This window comes from Oncorhynchus clarkii, chromosome 13, assembly GCF_045791955.1.
Source record: "Oncorhynchus clarkii lewisi isolate Uvic-CL-2024 chromosome 13, UVic_Ocla_1.0, whole genome shotgun sequence".
Lineage (NCBI taxonomy): Eukaryota > Metazoa > Chordata > Actinopteri > Salmoniformes > Salmonidae > Oncorhynchus > Oncorhynchus clarkii.
The window spans coordinates 20,463,598-20,484,141 of record NC_092159.1 but is presented as its reverse complement, the minus strand read 5'-3'; the positions used below and the strand labels follow the sequence as shown (position 1 = coordinate 20,484,141).

At 43.8% G+C, this 20,544-nt stretch overlaps 1 protein-coding gene across 2 annotated transcripts in view; it reads right to left on the bottom strand.

Annotated features, from left to right (window-relative positions):
• Positions 1-5,137: 5,137 nt before the first annotated feature.
• The window catches only part of LOC139424553 (growth factor receptor-bound protein 2-like), a 30,010-nt gene continuing 14,603 nt past the window's right edge, over positions 5,138-20,544 (bottom strand). The window contains exons 3-6 of one of the 2 annotated variants that reach the window (XM_071176511.1): positions 15,416-15,513; positions 11,332-11,454; positions 10,114-10,282; positions 5,138-8,542 (exon numbers count right to left, since the gene is read on the bottom strand). In XM_071176511.1, the coding sequence (XP_071032612.1) occupies positions 8,357-8,542; positions 10,114-10,282; positions 11,332-11,454; positions 15,416-15,513 (576 nt within the window). In that variant the 3' untranslated portion in view covers positions 5,138-8,356. The remainder of the gene's footprint in view (positions 8,543-10,113; positions 10,283-11,331; positions 11,455-15,415; positions 15,514-20,544) is intronic. The other variant, XM_071176510.1, reaches the window with a different exon arrangement.

The following is a 20,544-nucleotide window of genomic DNA, read 5'->3' as shown; positions in this document are numbered from 1 at the left end:
TACCTACTGTGAAGCATGGGGGTGGAAACATCATGCTTTGGGGCTGTTTTTCTGCAAAGGGACCAGGACGACTGATCCGTGTAAAGGAAAGAATGAATAGGGCCATGTATCGTGAGATTTTGAGTGAAATCCTCCTTCTATCAGCAAGGGCATTGAAGATGAAACGTGGCTGGGTCTTTCAGCATGACAATGATCCCAAACACAACGCCCGGGCAATGACGGAGTGGCTTCGTAAGAAGCATTTCAAGGTCCTGGAGTGGCCTAGCCAGTCTCCAGATCTCAACCTCATAGAAAATCTTTGGAGGGAGTTGAAAGTCCGTGTTGCCCAGCACTGCTCTAGAGGAGATCTGCATGGAGGAATGGGCCAAAATACCAGCAACAGTGTGTGAAAACTTTGTGAAGACTTCTAGAAAACATTTGACCTCTGTCATTGCCAACAAAGGGTATATAACAAAGTATTGAGATACACTTTTGTTATTGACCAAATACTTATTTTCCACCATAATTTGCAAAGAAATTCATAACAAATCCTACAATGTGATTTTCAGGATTTTTTTTTCTCATTTTGTCTGTCATAGTTGAAGTGTACCTATGATGAAAATTACAGGCATCTCTCATCTTTTTAAGTGGGAGAACTTGCACAATTGGTGACTGACTAAATACTTTTTTGCCCCACTGTACATAACGGAGTGATGAGGTGCAATGCACACTAAGGCCTTGGTCATGTTATGGTTCTTGTAGTTGAACCAGGTGCAGGACTGTGCGGCAAGCCTGGGTGGCTTTCAATGAAAACCTCTGTGCAGTCTACTATGACTCGACAGTTCGGGTATGTTGTCTTGACTGCGACAGGCATATGCTTCTGTACAAACTGCAGACTGGGCAGCTGCTTGAAACGATGATACATGATATTGCACCGAAACGCCAAAGCAGTCAGCAACGGTCCCTCCTTAAAAGTCTGACTCGGGGACGAATAAAGTACCAGGAACAGTTAATCCATGGGACCAAGCTTTCTGTGTCTCCCCAACTCTTGGCCATCTTTTGCCAGCTTCCCTTTGAAAACAGAGCCCCATTAGTGCAGCTGGCCACTTTGCTTTGGTCGGAGGAAGTCGTAAAAGGTCAGAAAGGTCATGTAGTCCAGTGTAAAACCATATATCACCAGCACTTCCCTGGAATCTCTCTATGGAGAAGGTTTTCCTGTGCAGCTGCCTCTGGAGGTCTTTGATTTTGGCTTCAGTCTTCTCCCGCTCGGCAGTATCTATACAGTTGCCCTCCTCATTCTTCTCACCGACTTCCCTCATTGACGCAACCATCTCTGCTATCTGACAAATAACCAGAATTTGCAATTAGTCACCCGTATGTACTTTATTGTTTATGTATTAGGGTATGTATTACTGATAGAGCTGGAGGCAGATACCTAAACATCATTGGCTTCACCTGGAATGCTTTTCCAACAGTCTTGAAGGAGTTCCCACATATGCTGAGCACTTGTTGGCTGCTTTTCCTTCACTCTGCGGTCCAACTCATTCCAAACCATCTCAATCGGGTTGAGGTTGGGTGATTGTGGAGGCCATGTTACTCCATCACTCTCCTTCTTGGTCAAATAGCCCTCACACAGCCTGGAGGTGTGTTAGGACATTGTCCTGTTGAAAAACAAATGATAGTCCCACTAAGCGCAAACCAGATGGGATGGCGTATCGCTGAAGAATGCTGTAGTAGCCATGCTAGTTAAGTGTGCCTTGAATTAAAAATAAATCACAGTGTCACCAGCAAAGCACCCCCACACCATCACATCTCCTCCTCCATGCTTCACGGTGGGAACCACACATGCAGAGATAATCCGTTCACCTACTCTGCATCTCACAAAGACATAGCGGTTGGAACCAAAAATCAAAAATTTGTACTCATCATACCAAAGGACAGATTTCCAATGGTCTAATGTCCATTGCTCGTGTTTCTTGGTCCAAGCAAGTCTCTTCTTATTATTGGTGTCCTTTAGTAGTGGTTTCTTTCTTTCGACCATGAAGGCCTGATTTTTTTAGGCTGCAATTTCTGAGGCTGGTTACTCTAATTAATTAACTTATCCTCTGCAACAGAGGTAACTCTGGGCCTTCCTTTTCTGTGGCGGTCCTCATGAGAGCCAGTTTCATCATAGCACTTTATGGGTTTTGAGACTGCACTTGAAGAAACTTTCTAAGTTCTTGAAATTTTCCAGATTGACTGACCTTCATCTCTTAAAGTAATGATGGACTGTCGTTTCTCTTTGCTTATTTGAGCTATTCTTGCCATAATATGGACTTGGTCTTTTACCAAATAAGGATATTGTCTGTTTACCACCCCTAACTTGTCACAACACAACTGATTGGCTCAAATGCAATAAGGAAAGAAATTCCACAAATGAACTTTTAACAAGGCACACCTGTTAATTGAAATGCATTCCAGGTGACTACCTCATGAAGCTGGTTGAGAGAATGCCAAGAGTGTGCAAAGCTGTCATCAAGGCAAAGGGTGGCTTCTTTGAAGAATCTCAAATAAAACATGTTTTTGTTTAAAACATTTTTGGTTACTACATGATTCCATGTGTTATTTCATAGTTTTGATGTCTTCACTATTATTCTACAATGTAGAAAATAGTCAAAATATAGAAAAACCCTGGAATGAGTAGGTGTATCCAAACTTTTCACTGGTACTGTATATATGTGTTTTATTCAGATTTTCCAGCTGCACCCTCAGCACCCCTTCTTCCCGCAGATTGATGCTGGTGACATGCGGTGTGTCCTCTTGCGAGATAGGGTGTAGTGTTTTTTTGGCGGGGGGGGGGGGGGTGCACAAAAACATAAGATTCATAATATATTATATGTTTACAGTTTTTAGAATAGGCTTCACTTAATTAGTTACCAGTTAAATCTTTTCTGTTGTCGCAGTGGTTGGTGTTTGGTATTTTTGTACTGTAATTGTTGTATTGCCAGCAGATGGTGCTAATAACAGTATATAATCTATGACCACCTGCCGGCCTTACTAGAAAGAGCCAGAGTACCAAAAGCCTCACAAGAGCAAAACGCTAGATAGGGCCATTGGGTCATTCATTATGCAAGTATGGTATGGGTACCATGATGCAAATGCATGTACATCATAGATAGACCGCATGTCACATTTACACTATAGTTACACCAGTTAACCTCTTCTTCAACATTCACTTCTCTCCTGTCTAGGTGAGTAACTTCCCACGGATCCTCCTCCCTGTGAACACACTGAGCGGGGGTGTGCCAATGTGTGAAAGAACAGCACAGTCTAACAGACACAGATCAAAACCTCAGATTAGATTAGAGCAGACAAAGAAACCAGTGTGAGGCAACGGAAGGGGTTTTGCATGTGTTTCAGACAGGAAGTTCATGTCAGGGAGAAGTGGCTCCTCCACCCGAAACACTGACTTTGATCTGGAGATGGGTCATACGTATGACTGACAGCAGGATGGGTGAGACAAGCCCTCCCAAACCAGAGAGAGACAATCTCTATTACATACACTCCAGGTAGAGGCAGTGGCGTGTATTCATGGATGCCAAGGGAAGCCAGGCTTCCCGCCAAAAATGTGCCAAGAATAAAAACATACATTGTTTTGTATCTTTCGTCTCCCCGTGTTTCATCAATTTCCTTCAATTCGCAAGAGGCTGAATGTATCTCACTGGAGAAAGCGTCCAAACGTATCTATATGATGCTGTCTGGTCAAAAAGAGTGACATTGTTGCCGCCAGTAGCATTGAATGCAAGGGAAGCCAACAACCATTTGGCCTCCCTTGATAATAAAACATAATAATAATAGCCAAATCAGTGTTGAGCTAAACTGAGTGAGCTCAGCTGTGATTGGTCCTGGTGCACCAAATGAAAGTGTCAAGGGAAGCCAGTGTCATAGACTGTTGAGGCAACAATTAAGAAGATGGCGGAAGTAGGGGGAGTCAACATGTTTCTTCTACTTGCACGCACACACACACACCAAATACACACAAATCAATACCATGGACAGCCACATATTTAGCTTACGTTGATTGGACTAAAAGGTTTTTGGTATCTTTTAGTTGCCACTCGATTAGACTAAGCATAGGTGATGTTGAAATGGTTCTGGAATAGTGAAGGCAGCTCCTGTTTTCCTTGCGAATTGCGGTAACTCTGTGGTTCTAAATCAATAGTTGTTTAGTAGTCTGAAAATGTTGGAAACATTACCTTGCTGTAAGTCATGTAACAGTTTGTTACATGCAAAATGGTTTGTGGACTTCACAGGACAGATGTTTCTCTCCGGTTTTGTAAGGAAACAAAAGGTGTGGTTGAATGTATTCTGCCACTATGTCTTCTTACGGTCTCAGCCTTAGTTCATATGCCTTGACATTGATCTGTAGGCCTAACAGGTTATAGAACAAACAACGCGATTATCACAGAACCATTTTCTTTTTTTTACCTGGCTTGGCTTCCCCGGTGATTTTATCCACACAACGCTACTGGGTAGAGGGAGCCTATGGGCCCGTATTTATAAAGGTTCTCAGCGTTGGAGTGCTGATCTAGGATCAGCCCCCCCCCCCACCCCCCACCACTGTCCATTTGATCATATCTAAAAGGCTATACTGACCCTATATCCGACTGTCTGGGCTGTGAACACATATCTAGGATAAGACAACTTAGACTAGTTCTAATAGTAACCATTAGTGGGTACAGGTCAAACTGATCTTAGATCAGGACTTGGGCATATTTTCTGACTACTTATGTCACCCAGTTAATCAGCATCTTTCTCTTTTGAAACATTGTGTCACAGTTTTTGGTGTTGAGTGTAACCAAACATGACACATGATAAGAGCCCACATCCAATCTGCTACATTGCTCCTCCATGCTCTCTGTAGGAACTCTCCCTGTTGTGCTCAAGTGGTGAAATAGTGGAGTAACCAGAGAGATACAGGGCCAGTTTCCCCAGATGAAGCCTAGTCCTGGATTTAAAAGCATTCTCAAATGGAGAATCTACATTGAAAAAAACAGTTTTGATGTTTTCATTTCTATGCGTAAAACTTCCTCATAAGAAAATGTGGATTGTTCTAATCTGAAACATACAGTACGCACGACAGCAAGAAGTAACCAACGTCACAACAGTAGCTTCTTCATAGTGATTGTTTTATTATTCTGTCGTCGTCTATCTACGTTCAAAGGAAATCAAATGCTGTGACAGACATCAGGGGACATCATCATCCTCCAGTTTGAAAACGGAAATGTAAAAAAAAAAAAAATCATGTTTTTAAGACGTGCACATCATGAAATGACATAAAAGCAACCATGTCAGATAGACATACATACAAAGACTTTCCAGCATAATGTAAACAATCACATCGTCTTAGGTGTCTACCACTGTATGATACCACTCTGGAATAACGTGAGTCAGACGGCTGCAATTGAGTGAACGAGGAAATAAACCATAGAAGGATACTGGTAGCAGACTGGAGACTATTGTCACCGAAGTGAAACAATAGTGAGTGCTGAGTGCAGCGGTGTCTTATTTAACTCGGCCTAATGAATGGTACACTTGCCAGCGACCTTCACACTAATGAATGGCTGACTGACTGAGGAGAGTTTAAATATTGACCACAGGAGAGTGCAAGGCTGTCCAGGAACCTAGAGACAGCGTAATTAGACATCAACATTTTGGACTATTTATCAGGCCCCTTGAGAGCAGCGAAATCCACCGTCTGGTAGTGTCAACTAACCTGGTAGAACAGACTGAATGCTGAACACAGCGTTCAATCTGGTTCAACCAGGCTAAGAGTCAACCAATAGGATACCAGTCTCAACTCTAAAACCTGCAGAAACATTGACCCTTGCAATCGCATAAGGTCTACGTCCAGGAATTTTCCCTGAACACGTGACACGACTTGGAAATACTCCAGATCAGATGGTCAGGAAAACTTCAGGGTCATACATGTCATATGATTGGCTGAGAATACAGACACACCTGAAGAAGTAAATACACACACGCGTCACACTTGTTTTACATTTTTTAAAGTTTTTTAAAGTTTTTTTTTACATAATGTGACATACTGAACTTTGAATGGGGGCTTTTTCAAACACCTGCAAGTCAATCGTAGTATCAGTTCATTGGAATGGCTCATTGCAGTTCATTGCAGGCTAGAAATACAATTGAAAAACTTGCATGGTCCACTCCCTGCATATTCCCTTCAGACCTGCCTCTGTGTATTTCAGCCATTTTACTTCAACAAACCATAAAGCATATTCGAGTAGTTTTTCAAATCAATGAGTGTAGATAGGGAATAACAAGCAGAGTGGAGGAGAGATAATATGGAATTCCTTGCATTTGAGGTCCTCCTCAAGATTCTCAAAAAGGTCCAAAGTAGAGAGTTGTGGACACAAAGCTCAATAGAGGTCAATGACCCAGGCCCCGTTGCGCTTGTCGTCCTGATCTACAGTCAGTTTGTCAGCATCATTGGTCCTTTAATCTTTTTATCAAGATGGAGGATTCCATTCTGCCTCCGTCACATGCAGACACTGACTGAAGGATAGATACTGAAGATGTTGCCCAGATCAAGCACTTTATGTCCCCTCTTTCAGGAAATGCTAAACTACCTTTTCTGTGACTTCTTTTCGCCCGCTAGCAAAAATGTCCCCCTTTAGACACAACCAAACCGACAGATCATGTGTTCGCATCTAATCGCATAGAATTCCAAAAGCCCTTTTGATACGTCCCATAATCAGACAAAACAAGACTGTCATACGCATGCCCTTCTGTTAAACATAGATCCACACTGCACATTTACATCAAACCATTTAGTCATGTCTCAAGGGAAACACTACATAACAACACCCTCTGGCACAAAACATGTTTCTCTTTCATCGAATTTTCATACTTGAAAGTGAGACAGAAGAGACTGCAAAGCTGAGACGGGTTTAGAGATTCAGACTGGGGTTTCCATCCTAACCAATTGCTGGCATGTGTGGAGAATGGAGACATTGTATTGGTCACCGTATCTCTGCGATCTGCTGCTTAAAAAGCACTCATTGGTCAACCTGGAGAGACAAAAAACACCAGAGATGGAAAAGGCACTACCCAACTTCCACAAACGCAGGGTGAAATCAGTGAGTGTAGCGCGCTCATCTGTACACTATTCAACACCTTCTTTCATAGAACTAATGATAAGGATACTGCCGTTTCAACCCAGTCAACCACTAGCAATCTCCATAAAGAACCCGTGCAACCCAATTTAGCTACATTTAGGTCATATCGAATCAGCCCCATCATCAGTTAAGTCTATTGATTGCGGATGGACATAAAACTCTATACCATTGTCTCTGATTTGATTGAGAAAGATGGCTACATTTAAGAATGCAGAAAGCGCCTACATGTCTAAACGGGTAAAAAAAGGACACAATTTGTTCCAGCTGATAGCCGCGCTTCCGCTTTCATACCAGAACAAAGTAGAAATCCTTTTCCAAATTAGATTTCCACCTTAAATATTATTCCTGTATTGAATAACTCCCGATCACATAAAAACCATTTAGCTTCTTGTCTCAGAGACTCTGTGCATGATCTGGGTCATATTAATTAGTGCACACAGTTTCAAAACGTAACAAAACGTTTTGCTACGAAAAACTACAATTAGTGTTTCTTATTCCGTTCAGGTAGTTCAATCTCTGTTTGGATCTGTTTCCTTCCATTTGGTACCAAATTAATATGATCCTAGAAAACGACAATATGTAGGCCTACAAATAGGGAAGAAATCAAGTAAATTAATGGAAAAACCCCCACACTAAAACAGGCTCAAACTACAAATATTTATAGATATACATACACATCGATAACAATAGAATTTCTCTCCAGTCCATGGTCCTTCTCGGAGAGCCCAAAGCTGGGTTGATATGAATAACACACGAGACAAGAGTCTTTGGTCTCTGACATCTTCTTCATTGTCTTTGTCTAATAGACTGAAACATAGAATGGTGATGTCATGCGTAAAGAAAGAAAACAAAGAAGGTATAGGAAGGGAGGCCGATGCCGGAGTCGAGCTATAGCCGGATCCCTTGTGTTTGTTTTTTTACTCCAACTTAGGTTCCTTTGCAATGCATCTCTGTTCCGTGTGTCTCCCTCATTGCATCAAAGAATCCACAGTCAACTGTAGAGTCTGAGTAATGAAATCTGCCTCTCGCTCGGTCTTTGCAGGGTTTTTGCTCCACTTCCCATTCTTCCATTCCTCATTTAGGTCTGTGTTTCTGAAGTGTCCCTCAAAGTCCTGAGGGGGTGTAAATGGGCCAATGGGGGGGACCATGTCATTATTCATTTAGCCAGTCAAATGTTTTGGTTGACGGGCGTGACATGATCACATGTTTTGGTTGACTGGCGTGACGTAGTTGCGCGGGAACATGCCCGTCTGGCCGTGGCAAGCCCCTTTCCACCAGTTGGGGTCGGAGTTGTCCAGGACCTGGATGAAGTCGCCGCGTCGGAAGCCCAGCTCGCCGTCCTCCTGAGGGTCAAAGTCAAACAGCGCCTGTACGTACGTTGAATGCTGGAGAGACGAGAGGAGAAACACATGGGTTAGAATACGTGATGAGGGTAGAATACGTGATGAGGGTAGTCGGGCAGGTTAGCCAAGACATAGTCATGGATCATGTTCATTAGGGCACGCAACAGATAATGTTTTAAAACGTTTTGCAACAGAATAGGAAATTAAGTGTTTAGTTTTGGTCTGTGTAGTAGACCCTCTGTTAAAGTCAGTTTTCTTCTGTTTGGTGCCTAATGAACATGACCCTTTTTTCCAACTACCTATTGTACTTCTACTTGTATATTTGTCTCATAACCAACATGGAGACCATAGTGAATTAAGCGATTTGCCTGCAAATTTGCTTGGTGAACTGTAGTTCACTGTTAATCGTCTAAGCTGTGTTTTGCATGATTGCTTAGATGAGATTACGTGACGCAATCTCATTAAATGATTGTCAGAGATGAGGATTTCCCTGGTATTCCGTATGATGTGCAGCGCTGTGTATACATACATTACCTTCAGAAAGTATTCACACCCCTCGACTTTCTCCATATTTTGTTGTGTTACAGCCTCAATTTAATATAGATTAAATTGAGATGTTTTTTTTGTCCACACAATACCCCATAATGTTAAGTGGAATTGTGTTTTTGGAAATTTTTACAAATTAATTTAAAAAAATTAAAAGCTAAAATGTCTTGAGTCAATAAGTATTCAACCCCTTTGTTACGGCAAGCCTAAATAGGTTCACGAGTAAACATTTGCTTAACAAGTCACATGTACTCACTCTGGGTGCAATAATAGTGTTTTGTTTTATGACTAGGTTCCTCAGTCAAGTAGTGAATTTCAAACACAGATTCAACCACAAAGACCGGGGAGGTTTTCCTATGCCCTGCAAAGGGTATCTATTTGAAGATTGGCCAAGTTACAGTATTCACTTAAATCTATGACAAAACCTGAAAATGGTTGCCTAGCAATGACCAACCACCACCAAGATCTTGAAGAATTTTGAAAACAATAATTGGCAAATGTTGCACAATCCAGGTGTGAAAAGCTCTTTAGAGACTTACCCAGAAAGACTTCCAGCTGTCATCGCTGTCAAAAGTGCTTCTACAAAGTATTGACTCAGGGGTGTCAATACCTATGTAAACGAGATATTTCTGTACTTCATTTTGAACACATTTGCAAACATTTCTAAAAACATGTTTTCGCTTTGTTAAGATGGGGTATTGTGTGTAGATGAGTGAGGAAAAAAATACATGTAATACACTTTTTAATTCAGGCTCTAACAAAATGTGGAATAAGTCAAGGGGTGTGAGTACTTTCTGAAGGCACTGTACGTGTGTGTGTGTGTACGTACATGTATTTGTGTGTGTGTATGTACATGTATGTGTGTGTGTGTATTGGGGGCAGGGGGGAGAACGACGAGGATGAGAAGCAGCAGAAGAGGGAGACAAGGACAGAATAAACAGAACATTTGTGATTACTGATAAGGTAAAAGGAGGAGTGATTTAGGAGAAAAGTGGCTTTTCGAAAGTAATAAAAAAGGGAAAACGGATCGATGAGGGTCCCCTGTGTGTGTGTGTGTGTCCCCTCACCTGTGGGACCTGCTCGATGTCCCTGAGGAAGATGGGCTGGTTGCGGGACACAGAGGTGGAACGGTGGTAGTCCACCAGGGAGTTGAGAGAGTTGAACTTGACCACCCACAGGAAGTACTTCCCAGCCCCGTCACGCAGGACCTTGAAGTGCTGCACGTCATTACCAAACCTGGGGAGAGGTAGCATAGATCTAGAAGTGACTGGTTAAGATTAAACAAGGTGACCGTCCTACTACTTCCATCAGTCCAACCGTTTCAGATCTGTGATGACCAAACCTGTGGTGGAGGAGAAGAGGGAGATAAGTATAGAATAAAACAGAAAGTAAGTGTTGACATTTACTGTGGTAACCAACTGAGAACAGCAGTCAAAACACTGGTAAGTCTACATCACGTGGGCCATCGTTTCATAACCATCTGTGTCAGAGCTTTCATGAATGATTTAAGCCCAGATGGCCCAGTTTCCTTCTCCCCGCGTGATACCATGAGTTTGGGATTTTGACACAGAAGATATGCTTCATTAGATTGCATTATACAGGGACAGTTGTTTGGTACACAGCTGTGACACTAGGACAGTGCAACTGTAGCAGTAGTGACAAGAATAATATACTATCACCTACTGTAAGTGCTGAACTGGAGTGTGTGTCCACAATGGCACCCTATTCTCTATAGAGTGTACAACTTTTGGCCTGGACAAAGGGAATAAGGTTCCATTTCTCACACACACACTTACTTACTGCAGACACAGCCTGGGACTAGGGAAAGTGCCAGCTTGCAAAGCTTTGATAACAGGCAGCAGCGCCCACACCGGAGCTATCTGACAGAGACCAAAGTGCTTTAGAAGCAGATAACTGTTGGTTAGCCCCAGGTGAGTCAGAGATGACACAGCCAATTAACTTGATATGGATCTGTAGATCTGCACAGCGACTTTACATAAAGACTAGAGCGGAAACAGGGTGGTCAGTCACTGACTTAGAACAGTCAGCACTTGTCAGGTCAAGCTGGCTAGACGCCACCCTCGCAAACCAAGATGGGAGCTGTGCTTAAAGAAAGAAAGCAGTTTGCACAGAGTTAGCAAAATAATTGAACGAAGGACTGATATTGGAGAAAAGTGAATATTTGAAAGGAATAAAAAAGGGATATGATCGGTTGATGAGTTATATAACGATTGAACTGAAATAAAGGTTCAATAAAACTGAGTGTGTGCGTGCGTGTGACATACTTGACAGAGAGGGAGAAGTCTCCCGGTGCGCTCTCCGACTCTCGGATGAGGAAGGCCCCATCATGCCTTTGTTTGTTCAGCATCTCCTCTGCCTTCGCCCGGGGGATCTTACCATAGAACCACCTGGGACACAACAACAAATCAGAACAAAAAAAACACTTAGAACTCATTAAAAATGATATCAAAACAAGTTGGAAGTAACAGTGACAAGTGCTGTTTTACTGCAAATGAAGAAGAAGAAAAATAGTGGTGGCAAAACTGGTTGAAATGACATTGTTTCAACCTGCCCTACCAAGCTGGGTGGTTTGTCCTTCATTTGTAGGAAAAGCAGCACTTAACCAGAATTTGATTGTGGTGTGGTTGTGACGGGTAGCTAGTTAACGTTGACCTTTTGAGTAACATCAAAGCGTAGGGTCATAGGCGTGACTCAATGTCATGGAAACATGGCCTTAAGCAGAGCTTGACCTCAAACCTGACCACTGTTATTGACAGTTGTAGTGGTTGTTGTGTCTGTGGGGGAGGAGTGAGTGAAGTGCATAGCGACCAATAACACTACTAAACAATGATGTCAAAATCAGAATATCGCATCTATTTTGCATGCCAAATAGACTGAAATCAAGTGAGCACCGGTGGGCCATTTAATTTTGTATTTTTGCATTTGTCCTAGTAGGTTGTAATTACAGGGAGGTTCCTGGTCTGATAAAAGAGCTGGTGGAGCCTTGGGCCGAGACAATGACAACTGTGTGCTGCCATGCCAACCACACCTGCTACCTACTCCTCTGGCTCTTACTGGTGCCCAACACCAGCGGTCAGTCACCAACACCCATGGATACGCCATACACAGTGTGTGTCACTGTGTGTGTGTGTGTGTTTGCGCATGGGTGTAGTGTGAGATGGTGTGTGGGACCTCCCTTTCCTTCTGTGACTCGTCAGGTGTGGAATTTTACTGTCTAGATAAAGGTGTTATGTCACAATGTGCCAACAAAAGTGTTGCAACACACGATGTTTGCCTCTATCTCCAGTGAAAGCATACACACCCTGAGCTATATCTATCTATATAGCTTAATTTAGCCATATAGCTTAGCCTTACCATATACTGTAGCTTATCTTAGCGATAGCATACCCTTGACTTAGCCAATGGCCACAGCCTCTGCAGTAGATCATGTCAATGCAGGTGAGTGCTAGCGCTAAGCCGCTTAGCTTGTTCGTTTGTGAGCTCAGACAACATGACAAAGCCAGAGGACCTGATCAACTCCAGCTGTTCCTCATGAGGGAATGATAATCCAGCCAGGTTTCACATACAGTATCATCATCAGGGCAGAGTCCTCAAACAGTGTCACAAGTCGATAGCCACATACCCACCGGCTAATTTTGCCTGCTGGGTAAAGATGACAGCTACGAGTAGCACAAGTTATCAGTCCATTACATGCGTACACACACATTGACCTCTGGGCCATTGGTTTCAACCCACAAGTCTTTAGCAATGCTATTCTTTGTGCCTGGTGTTCACACTCAAACAAGCTTAAGGGATGACAGAACTCCAACCCCCTCATCCACAGTGCTCTGATCTCCCTGAGGTAACACCCCGAGGTATCAGTAACACTGTGTGTAGAGAGATAATGTGGATATCCTCCTATTATCCTGGTCCTTCCTGCTTTGTGGTGGAGTGCTGCTCTTTGATGTGGTGCACTGACATCCACGGCTACCAGGCTTCCATAAGGGAGTCAAAGCCCTTTACACACCATCGAGCTGAACCAAACTGTTGTGACTTGGCCATCTTCTCCTCACATGATCCTTTCCAGCATGGTAACAGCAACCATGGTGGATGTAACCAGGCCAAGGCCAGCCCAATAGTGAAGTGAGTACTGTTTTTTTTTTTTTTTTTCATATCCAGCCCCACCATCTGCCTGCCTGCTATCCTGGACCCTCCTCCTCCACCAGCTGCTCCTCTATAGAGCAGGTGATTCCCTCCCTCCTGTATTTAGGCCCAGCTGACCAATCAGTCATAGGATCCTTAAAGCTAATGGACAGTCTCTTCCTGACTGCTATAATAGGGCTCTCTGTATCTGATTGGTTGCGGTGTGAGCCCTCACAGCCCTGAGAGCAGGTGGCGGTGGTGGGGAAAGCGTTCTCACACAGCTGACAACTATACAGGACAGAGCCCCTCTTTGCTACTGTGTGCGTCTGTAGAATATAAAGTACAATCCATCTCTATTTAGTGGCTACCTCAGAATAGGATCCATTTAGTGACCTTTAAGTTTATGTAGAAAGGGCTTCTGTAGGACAGTTACAGTACAATCCATCTCCTATCTGACAGTTACAGTACAATCCATCTCCTATCTGACAGTTACAGTACAATCCATCTCCTATCTGACAGTTACACAAAAGCCCTGTTGCTCAGCTGAAGTCATATTCTTCACTAAATATAGCATGTTAGAAACGGTGCCCTATATTGAAACAATATGGGGCCTACAGTGCATACGGAAAGTATTCAGACCCCTTCACCTTGTTACATTACAGCCTTATTCTAAAATTGATTAAATTATATATTTTTCCTCAATCTACACACATTACCCCATAATGACAAACCGAAAACAGTAAAGATTTGTTTTTGCAAATGTATTAAAAATATTTAAAAAACCAGAAAAACCTTATTTACATAAGTATTCAGACCCTTTGCTGTGACACTCAAAATTGAGCTCAGGTGCATCCTGTTTCCATTGATCATCCTTGAGATGTTTCTACAACTTGATTGGAGTCCGCCTGTGGTAAATTCAATTGATTGGACATGATTTTGAAAGGGCACACCTGAAAAGGCAGACCGTATTGTGTTGAGGCACAGATCTTGGGAAGGGTACCAAAAAATGTCTGCAGCATTGAAGATCCCCCAACAATGCAGTGGCCTCCATCATTCTTAAATTGAAGAAGTTTGGAACCACCAAGACTCTTCCTAGAGCTGGCCGCCCAGCCAAACTGAGCAATCGGGGGAGAAGGGCCTTGGTCAGGGAGGTGACCAAGACTCTGATGGTCACTCTGACAGAGCTCTAGAATTCCTCTGTGGAGATGGGAGAACCTTCCCAAAGGACAACCATCTCTGCAGCACTCCATCAATCAGCTGTGCAGCAACGCTCCCCATCCAACCTAACCGAGCTTGAGAGGATCTACAGAGAATAATGGAAGAAACTCCCCAAATACAGGTGTGCCAAGCTTGTAGCGTCATACCCAAGAAAACTTGAGGCTGTAATCGCTGCCAAAAGGTGCTTCAACAAAGTACTGAGTAAAAGGTCTAAATACTTATATATTTTTTTTCCTCTCTATACATTTGCCAAAATTTCTAAAAAACAACTTTTGCTTTTTCATTATGGAGTATTGTGTGTAGATTGAGTGAAAAAACAACAACTATTTAATCAATTTTAGAATAAGGCTGTAACGTTACAAAATGTGGAAAAAGTAAAGGAGTCTGAATACTTTCCTAATGCACTGTATGTAGAAAGATCCACATGGGCTATATTGGGCCAGAGGGCGATTGTGGGGGAAAACCTAATAGGTCTGACGCAGCAGAAACAGACTCTGGAATCAGGACTGACGACGCCACATGATGAGGGATTCGGAGTTGCCAAACCGACAACCCTGCGACCACATGGATCTCAGAGGCCTGTAACCCACAAATCAGATCTAGAAAGCAGGGTCGCTTCCAGACCACAGCAGCAATATGAGGAGACCTTTATCCCCCTTATCTTCAGACCAGAGGAGCATTTATCCTAGCCACAGGAGTTTGCTAGAATCTGGTTCCAGTGTCTTCTGAATGGTTCTAACCATGGGAACTAGAGAAGTAAAACTGTCTATGAAGTTACTTTTCTTCCAATATGTAACACAAATAAATGCCCTCTGGAAAAAAGACATTTGACAAACTAGTACTGGAACCAACATTAGAACCTCACATTTGATACCCTCATCTGAGCTCCAGGTTAAACATGAAGTCATTTGGGGGAGGTGAACGCTGCCATTTTGGCTCTCCAGTTTCATGTGGACTTGTGGCAGGCTCAGATAGGGCCACTGGTATCGAAGGTTGGCTCATACTTACGGGTGTCCCTTCATTTCAATGTAGTTCTTGGGGATGAAGCCTTCCTTCCCATTCAGCTCTGCCTTGTACCAGTTCTGGTCGCATTCTTCATTCAAAACCTGAAGACACAAAACAGAGGGAAGAGAGTTGGGTGGTTATAAGCATGGTCGTGACAAACATTAAGACCACACTATAAAAACCCACTGACAGAGTAGGTACATGAAAGCCAACATAATGGTGTGGAAACCATTGGATGAGCTAACAACAAATATTTTTTAAGGAAATATCATGCAGATCCTCTCTATTCATGTATTGTCATGTATATACGCTGAGTGAACAAAACATTAGGAACTGCTCTTTCCATGATAGCTTTCAGCTAGATTCACCTGGTCAGTCTATGACCCCTGATTGATGTCACTTGTTAAATCCATTTCAAAATCAGTGTAAATGAAGGGGAGGAGACAGGTTAAAGAAGGATTTTTAAGCCTTAAGACATGAATTGTGTAAGACAAAAGTACTATTGAACAGGGTATGGTAGTAGGTGCCAGGCGCACCGGATTGAGCGTGTCAAGAACTGCAATGCTACTGGGTTTATCACACTCAACAGTTTCCCGTGGGTATCAAGAATGGTCCACCACCCAAAGGACATCCAGCCAACTTGACACAACTGTAGGAAGCATTGGAGTCTACATGGGCCAGAATCCTTGTGGAACGCTTTCGACACCTTGTAGAGTCCACGCCCCGACAAATTGAAGCTGTTCCGAGGGCAAAAGGGGGTGCAACTCAATATTGGGAAGGTGTTCCTAATGTTTTGTACACAGTGCATTTCCCCCATATGCTCCCAGACGCATAGACAAAAAGCAGAACATTGCAATGTAGGAGAATACTGCTTAGAATACACCATTCATCCCATAACTGCCATATACTGTACATATTTCCCCCCTAACCTCCCATAAGTCCATTCACAAGCCTAGCCAGGTGAAATGACATTCTAGACAGACTGCCCCCATCCCTGCACCCAGGTGTCCTAGTCCGGGTCAGTCAACATGACCGTGATCATCTGGAGGCTCGACAGTGGGACCTGACCAGACTGCCACCACACCCCCTCCTGTCCCTACAGAGACACCATCTGTCACAACCACTCCGGCCACAGATCGATCAGCGTCGATGGCTGACACAAACACTCTAACCGGGCCAGAGAGCTCTGAGACAACGACCAAACACTCTGTAACCGGGCCAGAGAGCTCTGAGACAACGACCAAACACTCTGTAACCGGGCCAGAGAGCTCTCAGAGACAACGACCAAACACTCTGTAACCGGGCCAGAGAGCTCTCAGAGACAACGACCAAACACTCTGTAACCAGGCCAGATAGCTCTCAGAGACAACGACCAAACACTCTGTAACCGGGCCAGATAGCTCTCAGAGACAACGACCAAACACTCTGTAACCGGGCCAGAAAGCTCTGAGACAACGACCAAACACTCTGTAACCAGGCCAGATAGGTCTCTGAGAGACAATGACCAAAACACTCTGTGGAGTTAGATGGGTTTTTAGGGTTGGATGGAAGAGGATTCCGGTTGATAGAACATGAATTGGATTTTAGGTGTGAGAAGGAGTAGTATGAGTCTTGGTGGAATTGATCTTTCTGGATGAGTTTGTTTTGAGTGAAAAATTGCTTGTTGGTCTATAAAAAGGCAACTTCTACCTAGACAGATTATTTCAAACATAAGGCCTTACACCTCCACTCTCTATTACCCTGTCCATGTCTGATGTCAAACCAACTCAGTTTCAGCATGGGACTGCATTGTCTCCCACAAGCAAGACCATCATACAGAACACTGATGTGACTGGGGAGTGGGGCCTGCATCGTCTCCCAGTGTCTCCACACTCTACGGTGGATGACCCAGTCATCTTAGTGGAGAGAAATGGCCAGGCTCAGTCTCTTAGCCTTTGCTGGTCTTAGTAAACACCCATTAATCTTAGCTTTCTCTCGCTGTCTCTGCCATGGGGCTATGGCGCCACTCTTACCAGGCCACAAGTGAAATGGACTGCCACTGTAAACACAGAGGACAGGAAACAATGTGCACCAAGCAGGAAACAAAAAGACATGGGTTATATTTTAGGCTTCCTAATGTAAATAATAGTGGGTTAGAAAATGTATAGGCAGTTGTGATGTCACATACGGGCCAATTTTAACCATGCTAGTGATTCCTAAAATGCTTTCTGTTGTACCATGATCTTCCCCAACTCTACTACTGAGCAATTTGACGATAACAGAATGAGGCTGAGAGTCAGATGTTTCACTTTAAAATGCACGTCAAACTAAAAACAATGATTACAAAGTTAAACCATACAACTCCACGCACAAGGACGACTTCTAACAATTTCTACTGAAAATGTTACAAAAACACATTTACATGGCCTGTGCAGATGCACAGCTTGGTAACAGAATTACGGGTTGTGCCATCATTCTGTCACCAAACTTTGAATCTGCACTGTTCTTTAAGTATATTGTTTTTTGTAAAATGTTCTGTGGAAATTGTTAAATGTCATCCTTTTAAAGTGAAAAATTGGGAGTCTCAGCATCATTCTGTTACTGTGGAATTGCCCCACTGTTTACCATAGATATTTGTTCCAAAAATAACTATAACAAGGAACCAGTGATGTACTAGCTGACCTCCTTTTCCTGTGGAGAGAAATCTGAATATATGCAAAATCTGCCCCAATTTCTGTTCTATTGAATTCAAATCCCCCATTGGCAGAGATGAGGGGTTTAAGACTGATAAGCAAGCATACACACACACAGAGAGAGAGAGAAAGTGACAGATGAGGGGGTGGATACCCTTCTTTGTTCTGAGGGATGCTGGGGTGGGTCTACTGCTGGCCTCTGACTGCTTCCCAATCTGCCAATCACACACAGTCAGCACCTCCCATAGCACGACCAGCGCAGTGCAGTGTGTGTTTGGCCCATGCCTCTCTCTAACACTGGCCGGCTGTCCCTCTAAACTCTGCATGACCTCACACTCCAAAACACGGTAATAAATACTCACACAGGTTGAGAATGCAGGAGATAAACATACACAGAGAGAGCGAGAGGGGAGGGGAGAGAGAAAGACACTGTGACACACAGTTACACCCCCCCACCCCCACCAGGCACACACGCCCAGCTGCTCAGTACTGGTGACTCACCCAGTCTGTACCCTGGGGGCTGTGTTGGCCTGAGCAGGATTCTAAAGTGATAGCTACTGCTAGTGATGAAGAGAGGAGCGGTGCTGTAACCTTGTGAAGAGTCAGAGCCAATCCAGTCCTGACAGACACATGTAGGGCCTCTAGTATGACTGAATACTGCTCATACATGAATCTCTGAGGGAGAGGATGAGCTAATGTCTCTGTGCCAGTGTGTGTGTGTGTGTGTGTGGGTGGGTGAGTACATCCATGTGTGTGTGCCTGCGCAATCCCATGTCCGTGTGGAAATGTGCAACAGTGTGTGTGTCTGTGTGTGTGTGCGTGTGCACTGGAGGGAAGGAAATGAGGGATATAATGACAGTCCTCTCCCTCCCATGAGCGAGGCAGGAGCTCCGGCTGCTGATAAAACTAATTACACCAATGCTAGGAAACAAGGAGCTAGTGCTCTGACGGAGAGAGAGAGAACGTAGAGGGAGAAGAAGTACACAGAAGTAGAGGCTGCGTCCTGTATGTGAGTGTGTGTGGTATGGGGGTCATAACAGGTGGAACAACAGAAGGGTACTGGACTCTATACTGGAAGCAATGTGGACACTCTCCACCATGCTTTCTGACTAGTAAGAGGCACCCCCTTCACATGAACCCTTCCAACACAATCACAAGAGTAAGACGTAAGAGAGAGAGTTTCTCTTAAAACACGTCTAATCCATGGTTTGGAAGGATATAACTTTGTTATCCCATTGTTTTGAATTCCTATAAAGACTTTGAGATGTTCTGAAAAAGGCAATTGGCACAATAGCAAAGTGAATTTTAGCCAGGGATTTGTTAAAGCCAAATAAAGACAAGCGCACTTCAAAGAATGAGAAACAAAACAGACTAGAAAAACCCATCCGACACGCCAATGAAGACCGTTTCAGTCAATGTCTTTTTTCTGGCTACCATTTGCAAGTAGATTTGTTGTACAGTACATCGTTTCATCAGTGGCTGTCTAATTCAGTTTGGACTTCCCATAACAGAGACCGGTAATGGGTTTTAAAGCTGGAAAAACAAAAAACTGTCTGTCGACTTCATGAAATGAGACCACACCACTCAGTGCTATAATACCATCTGCTAGTTTGATCGAATCAGGCCTAGGGACAGAAACAGAGGTAGCCTAGCTGTCACATTTGGCTGACTGGCTGGGGCAATGACATGCACACACATCTGTCTCTCCTAGCTCTTTCTTCCTGTCGCACACAGTGATGCATTTTTTCTCTCTAGCCGTCTCAATTTTCTTGATACCTCTCTGTGTCCTGCTTCATCGCAATCTCTCTGTCTCCAATTCTCTGTATTTTCTATACCGAAGCACAATGACACTATGATAAGTATAGGCTGTCATCAGCAACCACCGTGCTAACGGAGGGTGAAGCTATAAGCGCCTGCTTCCCATTCAGCAGGCAGAACCAGTCGTGGCTGAGGCACAGTCCCCTGGACAGATCTCGTTGCCTTGTTGTAAACCTCTAAGGGCGTTGATGCGGTTACATTTACAAGATCCCGGAGTAATCTCATTCACAGCTGCCACACACACCCTCCTGATCATCCCAAATCCTCATCCTGCCATCTCCTAAACCAGACGTGATAAGTCTGGTGATGGCCCCATTACTGCTGCAGCCGCTGTGCCCCGAGGAACCAAGTGTTACAGTTTGTGTGCGAAGAACCACTGTGGTTTTTCAGGAGGAACGGACACCAGACAGGGCTGTACGTGACATGAGATAGTGACCTGGGAGGAAGGTCCCGGTTAACACGCTTCCCCATGGGAGTGGAACACGCCTGTCAATAGCGGTGGGTGGCAAAACCACATGCATGGACGCATACTAACTAACACACAAGAACACATCCACAGGCATGCCCACGCATGGCTTTGCATTGTCTCTCTCACACACACACACCTTGCATGCCTATCCACATCTAAATATAGGACGCCAA